Source organism: Geospiza fortis, unplaced genomic scaffold, assembly GCF_000277835.1.
Source record: "Geospiza fortis unplaced genomic scaffold, GeoFor_1.0 scaffold373, whole genome shotgun sequence".
Lineage (NCBI taxonomy): Eukaryota > Metazoa > Chordata > Aves > Passeriformes > Thraupidae > Geospiza > Geospiza fortis.
In genome coordinates this window covers 244,773-255,787 of record NW_005054518.1, presented here as the reverse complement: position 1 = coordinate 255,787, position 11,015 = coordinate 244,773, and the positions used below count along the sequence as shown (strand labels likewise).

General features: G+C 44.4%; 1 protein-coding gene across 1 annotated transcript in view; it reads left to right on the top strand.

Moving 5' to 3' along the window:
* Window positions 1-11,015, top strand: part of NSF (N-ethylmaleimide sensitive factor, vesicle fusing ATPase) — a 57,593-nt gene that overhangs the window by 28,855 nt on the left and 17,723 nt on the right. Inside the window, exons 8-12 of the mRNA XM_031063618.1 lie at window positions 2,904-3,103; window positions 5,527-5,692; window positions 6,149-6,223; window positions 6,783-6,970; window positions 10,356-10,451. Of these exons, the coding sequence (XP_030919478.1) occupies window positions 2,904-3,103; window positions 5,527-5,692; window positions 6,149-6,223; window positions 6,783-6,970; window positions 10,356-10,451 (725 nt within the window). The remainder of the gene's footprint in view (window positions 1-2,903; window positions 3,104-5,526; window positions 5,693-6,148; window positions 6,224-6,782; window positions 6,971-10,355; window positions 10,452-11,015) is intronic.

Here is an 11,015-nt window from a genome sequence, read left to right as displayed (position 1 = left end):
AGCCTGGGAACCCTGAACTTCCTGTAACCTGCCCCAAGATGAATGTGCAGAGATAAAAATCTTCTTTCTGTGCTGGGGCCTTCCTATCCATGCAGGTTCCTGGTGGTGCATCTGAGTGATCCAATCCCACCAGAATGCTTTGATTTTAATTAAAAGGGGAATTACACTCCCAAGTAGAAAATCCCTCTGATACTAAATCAGTTCTTCTGATCTCTCCAATAAATTGAAGAAGGAGAATTGAACAAATAAACTTTATCTTGTCTTTGGGCAGGTGATGTTCTGGGTCAAAACAGAGTTTGACTTCCATTGGTAACACCAGTAACTCTCCCATTCTCAGCAGTTTTTATGAATTTTCCCTCATATTTTGTTTCCCATATTTGAGTTCCTGTTAATGTCCCTATTCAGCCTCTAACTGTCATTGAATGGCAGAATTTAAGGCTCAGGTTACAGCAATGACCTTTTTTCGGAGCTCATCAAATGATGAGCTGGTTGGAGATGTCTGCACAGCTGTAATTTGTGTTTAGAAAGATTCTCATAATAGTATTGACATTTGGGCCACGTTGGTGAAATCAGCAGAGGGGGAGATAAACTTAATCAAAATTCCTGTGTGGTGCAGAGGATCCCACTGTGATTTCAGAGGTAACATTTGTGATTTGTCATCACCTGTCTATTTTAATGAAGTCCTGCTTGTCCTTAAAACTTTGATTTTAGCTTCTGTAACCCTTTGGTTGCCTCTGTAACCCTTTGGTTGCCTCTGTAGCCCTTTGGTTGCCTCTGTATGTCTTTGATGGCCTCTGTAGCTCTTTGGTGGCCTCTGTAACCCTTTGGTGGCCTCTGCATGCCTTTGGTTGCCTCTGTAGCCCTTTGGTGGCTTCTCTATGTCTTTGGTGGCCTCTGTATGTCTTTGGTGACCTCTGCAACCCTTTGGTGGCCTCTGTAACCCTTTGGTTGCCTCTGTAGGCTTTTGGTGGCCTCTGTAACCTTTTGGTGGCCTCTGCATGTCTTTGGTGGCTTCTGTAGCCCTTTGGTGACCTCTGTAGCTCTTTGGTGGCCTCGTGCTGGAGCCCAGGAGCTGCTGGAGCATTGCTGTGCTGGGGTTTCCCTGCAGAGATCACTTTGTCAGCACCACCCTGGCTGGTGCAGTTTGGTTACAGGGCAGATCCTGTTCCCCCATGGTAACAATGCCCTCATGACAGGGATTTGACAGGAAGAGCTTTTAATTTATCTGTGCCTCATCCCTCCCCTGTGAGATTTGTCTTCAGTTTATGTTGTTTATGCTTTTGACTCACAGATGCCTCAGTGCTGACTCATGAGTTCTTAGGCACAGCTCTGGATTTCTGTAGTAAATTTTTATCTGCAGAGAAGCCCAGCAGGATTTATTTTCCCTCTCAGCTTTATTGCTTGGCTTAGCCAGTGCAGCACTGCTGCTCTCTGGGGTTTGGGAGGATCAGCTGCTCCTCATGGCAGTGTCCTGGAGCTTCACTGCAGTGAATGAACCAGAGAGAGAGGGAGGAGAGCCTGTGGGGTCACAGGAATTAAATAATATTGAGCAGTTGTTCAGACTGAAATCAATTCTTTATTGCCATCACCTTCAGGAGTAAGTGAAACCACAGCAGAGTGATAAGGTGTGGAATTTGCAGACAACCCCAACATGGGAAGAGATGAGAATCTTGACTCCATGTTTCAGAAGGCTCATTGATTATTTTATTATCTATATTATATTAAAAGAAAATGAAACATTAAAACTATACTAAAGAATAGAAGAGAGGATTTCATCAAAAGGCTTGAAAGGAAAAGGAAAGGAATGATAATAAAATCTTGTGACTGCTCACAGCCTCGACACAGGTGGCTGTCATTGGTCATCAAGTAAAAACAATTCACATGCTGGGTAAACAGTTCTCCAAATCACATTCCAAAGCAGCAAAACATGGAGAAGCTGAAGCTTCTCAGGAAAAAAGATCCTGACAAAAGGATTTTTCATAAAATATGTCCGTGACAATAAGGGGTGTTTGTCCTTTACAGGCAGAATTGCCCTGAGGTGTGACAGCCCGGAGGGCTCTGTGGGATGGGGTGAGGTTACCATGGATGGGTCACATTCTTAAAGAAGTCAATCCACAAAAATGGAGTAAAATCAGATTTTCATGTAGTCATTAAAAAATGGAAAAATCCCTTTGAGCTCCACCATTCTCCAAGCACTCCTGAGGCCTCCAGGTGGCTCTTCAAAATGCAGTTTATTCCATCCAAGATGTCACAGCAGTCCAGGGTCGTGGGTGACAGAGCTGTGCCCACAGCTGTCAGCTCCAGCTGCAGGCAGGCCTGCAGACCCTTTAGCTTAGGTTACAATGCATTATAGACTTTTCTTTGCTGAGCATCTCCATACAGTAGAACCAATCTATACCTTAACTTTTATCTATAGCCTATCATAACTACTGTAATTACCATATTCATATAACTGTTCTCCAATCACTACAAGTTAGTACATTACAGTTTAAGCTAGAAGTTGTTTCTCAGTTTTCTTGCAGTGGAAAATTCTGAGACCTTTTTTCTACTTGCGACTTTGCTGACTTGTTTGCCTGTGCTATCTTTGTGCTTGGTAAAAACATCTTGTTAGAGGTGGGTTTATCCTTTGCTCTAAGTCATAAAAAAAACCCAATCCTTCTAACTAACTCTAAGTGGTTATCCAGTAAGACTGGCTCACCAATTCTTTTCTTCTATGTCAAAACTTGCTTTCGTTTCTATTCCTTCTTCATATTCTACATTCAAAAATCTTTCTGCCAAGCATCAATGCCCGTGAGACTTTCTTGTCAAACTTTCCTCCTTCCCAACACCCTCCTTTATTCTTTAGCTACTCTAGTCTCTGTTCTAGCTCAGCCTTCTCAGGCATCCCTTCCCTGTCCCTGCAGGCTGCAAGCACGTGAAGGGGATCCTGCTCTACGGCCCCCCGGGCTGCGGGAAGACGCTGATGGCGCGGCAGATCGGGAAGATGCTCAATGCCAGGGAGCCCAAGGTGGTCAACGGGCCCGAGATCCTCAACAAATACGTGGGGGAGTCCGAGGCCAACATCAGGAAGCTGTTTGCTGATGCAGAGGAGGAGCAGAGGAGGGTAAGGACACAGAGCCGTGGGGGTGGTGGGAATGAGACCATGTGGGGTCTTTGTGAGGATCCCCAGGAGAAGGGAAGAGATGAATCTGACTCCATGGTCTCAGAAGGCTGATATATTGTTATGTTATGTTATATAACATTATATTGTATTACATTATATTACATTATATTACATTATATTACATTATATTACATTATATTACATTATATTACATTATATTACATTATATTACATTATATTACATTATATTACATTATATTACATTATATTACATTATATTACATTATATTACATTATATTACATTATATTACATTATATTACATTATATTACATTATATTACATTATATTACATTATATTACATTATATTACATTATATTACATTATATTACGTTATACTACACTATATCATACCATATCATATCATATTGTATTATATCATATTATATTATTATACCATAATATACCATACTATATTATATATCATATCATACTATATCACATAATATTATATCACATAATATAAAATAATATGGGTGGGTTGTTGGTGTTGTGCAGGCTCACTCACTATCAGCTGTGAAAACAGCCTTGGAAGCTGGAAAAGGCAGCTGGGCTCCCTAAAATTCAGGATATGCAAATTTTCCTCTGTTTTTAGTCTTTTTTTTTTTTTTTTTTTTTTGTGGGAGAGACATAATTGAATCTGTTTGGATTATTCTGACTAAATTAAGCTGGCACATAAGCTTTCAGGTTTTTAGGTTGCAGGCATATTGATATGTTACAGCACTTGAAGTGTTATAATCAATATGTGGTTAATTTTTCTCAGCAGAAAAGCGATGGATGAGAATAATGTCTTGAAACTAGAGATCTTTGAAACTGGAAGTGAAGTTAAAGATTCTGTTTTTTTCCAGTGATCTTTTTTATCCATTGCTTTAGCTGGCTTTTAAAACCCCAATCTTTAGTTTCATGGTGTAAGTACTCCTTTCATGTGTGCTATGGTAATTTTTCTCTGCTGTGGATCACTTGATCTTGATGGATTTTTCTGATAAAGAAAATCAAATGTCAGGCCAGTCACAGTTAAATACAGGGAAGTCTTTTTAGAAGTCATTAGCAGATGATCCCTTAATTTTACTCAGCTCACAAGACTCAGACTTTGGTGGTGACTTGAAATAATTTCATTTCTTCAGCAAAAGGTTTATTAGTCAATCAGCTCTGTGTGGTAACACAGACCCACGTGAGCAATCTCCTGGTGGCTGCAGCATCTCTGGGAGCTGCTTTCCCTTGGCAATAACACACCTGTTAAAATCCACTCAATATTGGCTGCAGGGGCTGGGCCTGATGACAGCTGGGAGATTAAAAAGGTCTCCAAAAGGTTGGCATTGTGCTGCCTGTGTCTGGGGCAGATTGCCAGGGCCAGCACATGCACCCAGTGATAACATGGTCTGCCCTGGCCACAAAAGATGTTTTAGAGGTGGAATTTGAAGGGAAAAAGCTTCATAATGCAGTCACAAAAAGTATCCTGTTCTCTTACCAGCTGCAACTGCCTCACCCCTGAGTGAACCTGGAAATGGCAGTGCTGGGGCTGACTGGGCTCCTTAAAAATATTATCAACAAAGCTGCTCTGGCAAGCTGTGTATTTATCAAGTTCAGTCCAGCCTGGGGTGTTTTCCCCCTGGTGCATCCCTCCCTCCACAGACAGGCCTTGTTCCCTTCCCTGGTACCTGTCCCTTTCCCAGGTGCTGAGTGCTGGCACCCTTTGAGCTTTGGCCTTTGCTTGGCCTGCTCAGCCTTGTGCTCTTCTAAAACCTGTGCAGCTGCAAAGTCCTGAGTTTGGGCAGAGGCCCCTGATGTGGAGATGGGCAGGATGTTGCCCTGGAGAGGGGTGAGATACACACACAGGTGTGCTACTGAGCACACAGGGACTCTCAGTGCTGTGTCTGTCACATTCACATTTTCTGAAAAATCCCTTTGCCCAGGATTTTTCTCCTGGGAAGCTGAGAAGCCTCCAAGAAAAAGGAAAACAATTCTTATCTCATTTGCTTCTCCAGTGTTTTGCTCGTGTGGAATGTGTTAGGACATTGTTACCCACAGGTGATTGTTTCATTGGATTCTGGTGTGAGTTGTTTTCACTCTTTGGCCAATCAGGGCCAAGCTGTGCTAGGACTCTGGAAAGAGTCACAAGTTTTCATTATTATCTTTTTAGCCTTCTGTAAGTATCCTTTCTGTATTCTTTAGTATAGTTTAGTATAGCATTCTTTAATATGATATAGTACCACAAAATAATAAATTATCCTTCTGAGAACATGGAGTCAGATTCATCATTCCTTCCTGCCACAAGGGTCCCCACAAATACAATACTGTGTCTGTGTGGCTGAGCTTGGTGTTGATTTTGGAATCTGGTAACACTCCTGTCCTCTCTCCCACAGCTTGGAGCCAACAGTGGGGTGCACATCATCATTTTTGATGAGATTGATGCCATCTGCAAGCAGAGGGGCAGCATGGCTGGCAGCACCGGCGTGCACGACACCGTGGTGAACCAGCTGCTCTCCAAAATCGATGGTGTGGAGCAGCTCAACAACATCCTGGTCATTGGTAGGTGGGGCTGCCTTGCTCTGTCCTCAGGGCTGGGGTTTTGGTCAGCTCAGGTGCCATGGCTGCTGTTGGAGCAGGTTTAAAGGGAGGTGCTGCTGTGGTTGGCAGCTTTCAAATTGCTGTCAGCAATTTCCTTATTTAGCTTTTGGTAAGGAGGGTTTCATAGTTTAGAGGAACCTGCAAGGACTGATAGAATGGATGTATCAGCCTTTGGGGAGTGGGGATGCTCCTGCTGTGCTTGTCCTGCTGCAGGAGCCCAAGGACAGGCAGGTAGAGCCACAGGAACAGGTTTGATCCTTATTGCCCTGACTCTCCCTGAGCATTTCAGAAGATTAATGCCTTCTGTCTGTTTTCTTGGGACTCTTTGAGTGTCTCCCTACCTCTGTGGGCTGTACCAGGGGCTGGAAACCCACTCAAGCTGCTCAGATAACTGTTTTGTTTTAACTTTGCCTTCAGGGATGACCAACAGACCTGACCTGATTGATGAGGCCCTGCTGAGGCCGGGGAGGCTGGAGGTGAAGATGGAGATTGGTAAGCACTGCAGAGCCCTGTTCCTCAGCTCCATGGACCTACAGCAGCAAAGCAAATACAGATCCTAATGTGAGCAATCCCCAGCATGGCTCAGGTGCTGAAATTCCTGCAGCTCCCTCCAGCACATCAATTAAATCAGACCAATAAAGCGCCACTTTGGACTTCCCTAGTGATAAACCTGATCTGAGTTCCTGCCCAGCGGGGTGGGCAGGGAGGACCCTGAATATTTGTGTGAAGGAAAGGAGGAAAATAATTGTACAGGTCATTCCTGGGTGAAAATTGCAGGAAGGGCAGGTAAGAGCACTGAGTGAACTAAAACAATGAGACAATGATCAGTTGGTAAACAATCTCCAAATCACATTCCAAAGCAGCAAAACACAGGAAAAGCAATCAGATAATTATTGTTTTCATTTTTCTCTGAGGCTTCTCAACTTCCAAGGAGAATAAATCCTGGCAAAGGGATTTTTCAGAAAATATGACAGTGACAACACTGAGGGGAGGGCCAGGGGGTTTGCAGTGCTGTGCTCAGGGGTTGGATGTGTTTTCTCCCCCATCCCAGGCCTGCCAGATGAGAAGGGCCGATTCCAGATCCTGCACATCCACACAGTGAGGATGAGGGAGCACCAGCTGCTGGCTGAGGATGTGGACATTGCAGAGCTGGCAGTGGAGACCAAAAACTTCAGTGGTGCTGAGCTGGAAGGTTTGGTTCGAGCTGCTCAGTCCACTGCCATGAACAGACACATCAAGGTCAGTCCTGTTATCTCCTACTGGGGCAAAAAAGGGAAAATAATCATGTTTGGAATATGAAATGTTTACCTCCAAATGAAAGTGGCCTATCAGTGTACCTATCAGTGTACCTTGGGAGATCAAATTCACCTTTTCCCTGTGCTTTTCTTTCATTCTGAATTCCCTCTTCCCTCTCCTGCCCTCCAGGTGCCTCTTGCACAGCTTGCTGGGGTAGAAGGGATGATTTTTGAGGATGTTTTGCTAAAAACTGAAAGTCCTGAGCACAGTTTGTGCATTGGACCCAGGAGATGAGGTGGGAATCAGAACAGCCATTTCTAGGGAGGCTCTGCTGGAGCCTGGGCAGCTCAATGTGTTGGTAAATGTTCTGTAAGGAGGAGAAGGTTACAACCTCAGAGCTGGTTTGGGGGCATGAAGACAAAGGTGGAGGTGTGCAGGGGGCATTTGGAAGGATGTCCAGGCACAGGATGCCAGGGAATTTTGGGTGTCCTCTGGGAGAGACAATTCAGACAGGTGAAGGGATGGGGACTGACCTGCCTGTCACCTGGGGTGAAGTTCTTGGAGCTGGAATGGTCTGGAAATCCCAGCTCAGTCCTTGTCAGAGAAAAATAGCAAAATAGCAAGGTTAGAATTTACCAGGAGAGATAAAGAGCAAAACTGGGGCTGTGATTAAATCCCTGGTGTGCTTAGATCGTGCTGGAACCAGGGTGTGGGATGGCAGCAGGGCGTCAGAGGTGCAGGAGGGTTTTCTTTGGAAAAATTATTAAACTGGGATTTCTGAGCCTGAAAAAGCATGGGAAGGGTCATGGAGAGGGGGCTGGGATCAGGGAATGGGGATGGCTCCTCACTGTTTCCTCATGCAAGAACCAGAAGGGCAGAGGAGATGTGCTTTGTGTGGAGAAGTGTTGCAGCCATGGAAGGAATCCTCTGCTCCAAATCCAGATTCAGAGGGTTTTGTACAAAACCTTCCACTGCAGATAAGTGCTGACTTGGTGATCACCCCACATGCTCTGGTTCATGCAGCCTTCCCACGTCCCTCTGTTCTCTGGGAACACCTCCCTGCCCTCCCAGTCCCTCTGGCTGCAGGAGGGAGCTCAGGGCCATGAAATGTCAGGGCTGGGAAGGCAGATGCAAAGCTCAGTATTCAGTGGTGTTGAAATACGAGATGATGAGGTGGTGAGGAAGGAGCCTGAGGCACAACCCTGCTCCCCTGGCCAGGACTGGGGGCAGCTCCTGCAGGGAGAAGCCCTGGACATCAATGCCACAGCACAGGGACTGTAAAAATCTGCTCAGCCTCAAATGTGACAAGAGCAAATCACAGTTTCATTTAAGTGAGAAATCATTTGCTGCTTAGACATTTGTATCTCCTGGGAGTGCTCTTTCCAAAGGAAAAATTACTCTTCCTGCTAATTAGTCTTGTATAACCATAATACTTGACAAGTTATTGTTTCACATAGCAGAAAACCACAAACATCATCACTTTCTCATTTTCTTGTGCTCTGTCTCAAAAAAAAAAAACAAACCAAAAAAATAGCACTTCTGGATTCTTCCTTTTGCAGGCGAAACATTTTCCTTAAATAATTAATTTTGCTTATAGCTGATGTTTTTTCAGTGTTTGAGTTTTGGGTGATTTGGTGTTTTGATCTATTCCCTGTTGTGCCCAGAAATCATGTGGGAAAAGGGGAGATGGCAATGTGCAAATGTGAAAGAGCAGTCCCCTCCTCTGGGGAGCTTTGTGATCCACATCTCAGCAATGTATGCCTGTGTTTTCCACATGGGAAGTGGCCACGTGTTGTTTTGCTTTTCAGACACTTTGACATAGTAATTTTGGGTAATATTCTTTATTCTGAAATTGCTTTTAGCTAAATGAAGCAGTAAAATACTTTATTCTTTCCTGCAAGTACTGAAAACTTAAAATATACATCACAGGCCTGACCTAGTTTTCAGAAGCACCTGTGAGAAGCGAGAGCACAAATGGAAAATGAAGGGGCATTGTCTTCTGAATCATTTAAACTCTTGTGATTATCTCTCAAAGTGTGTGTGTGAAAAATTAAAACATGAGCTCATTAAAGGCTGGGGAGGTAAGAGCCCCCCTGGTTTTAAGTGTACACACAACTTCAGGAATTTATGGAGTGTTTCAGTTCCCTTCATCTCCCTCTGCAAAGTCGAAAAGTGATCACCTGTACTAAAGATCCCCTCAGCTGTTTATTTGGCACCTGTGTTTGTGCTTGGTGGGTGTTTTTGGGAGAAGAGACTCTCATTTCAGCCATGCTGTGGCACAGCAGGATTGCCCAGGCTGGGGTCCTGTGCTTGCTGTTCAGGAGCTGCATTTGCTGCTCCTCTAGACAAGCCCCATGTCAGTATTTTTATTGTTATTTTTCCTTCCCATGCTCTGGTGCACTCTGTTCTTACAGGTCCCTGTTGGAGGGGAATGTCTGAGACACATCTCTGAGGGTTAAATGTAGTTTATTTGTCTTAGTTCCCAGCTCCAAAGGGTACCTGTGGAATCCCAGTAAGTTCTAGAAGTTTGAACAGCCTCACTGGCTCCTGCTCTGCAGCACAGCAAGGGAGGGCCAGAGCTCCAGCCCTGTTCTTAGCTGGGGTGGCTTCTCTGAAATGGGGGTCACAGAGCTCCTCTGCACTTCAGCATCACCCAGTGGTGTTTGTGAGGGTCCCCAGGACGAGGGGAGAGATGAGAATTGACTCCCAAGTTCTCAGAAGGCTGATATATTACATTACATTACATTACATTACATTACACTATATTATATGAAATTATATGAAATTATATGTGAAATTTGATATGAAATTATATGGTATATTATATATTATAGTTTATATTATATAACATTATATATCATATTATGTTATGTGAAATTATATGAAATTATACAAAATTATGTTATATGAAATTATGTTATATTATATGAAAACAATAGACTAAAACTATACTGAAGAAAGAGAAAGGAGACATCAGAAGGCTAGAAAAGAATGGTAATAAAAACCTGTGACTGACCAGAGTCTGACACAGCTGGACTGGGATTGGTCATTACTTAAAAACAATTCACATGGAATCAATCAAAGATGCTCCCGTTGGTAAAGGACCTCCAAACCACATTCCAAGCAATCAGATAATTATTGTTTACATTTCTTTTTTGAGGCTTCTCAGCTTCTCAGGAGAAAAATCCTGGCAAAGGGATTTTTCAGAAAATATCACGGTGGCACATTGGGGTGGGACAGCTGCCCTGAGTGCCTCTGTGGGGCTGTGGCTCCAGGGTGCCCAGCAAACGCCCCCATAGGAGGATTTTTATTATTGAACCCACAGTGCTGGGGCTGGGGGGAGCTGGGTGGTGCTGCTGCAGCTCAGTGTCTTTTATTGCCTTTCTAGGCCAGCAACAAAGTGGAGGTGGACATGGAGAAGGCAGAGAGCCTGCGAGTGACCAGAGGAGACTTCTTTGCATCCTTGGAGAACGACATCAAACCAGTAAGTGGGGACTGTGGGGCTGCAGGAGCAGCCACCAGAGCAGTCAGATGGGAGGGAAGGACACTTCCTTTGGGGTCACACAGCAGTGGTGCCCCTTGGGCTGGCATGTGAAGAGCTCTGAGTTCTCTGTTGCTGCCCAGAGAGTCATAAAGAGAACCAGAACAGATAAAGGACAGCTGAGGGTTTCTTCTTGTCACAGCTTTTCCTTTTAGGCCACTTCAGTTCCTGGGGGTATAAAGAAAAAGATCACCAGTGGAGATGTGCAGGGGGCATTGGGAAGGATGTCAGTGCACAGGATGCCAGGGAATTTTGGGTGTCCTCTGGGAGAGACAATTCAGAGAGGTGAAGGCAGGGATGGGGACTGACCTGACCATCACCTGGGGTGAAGTTCTTGGAGCTGGAATGACAGCTTTACCCTGGGCTGTAGGAGGAGGTTTAAGCCTCATTTCTGAGAATTGTCTCCACACAGTGTGGAGTCAGAACCCACTGGCAACTTGCACTGACTGGAACTGCTTGTGAGGGCCTATGAAAAGATGATTCTGAACATGCCTGGTCTCCACCTGT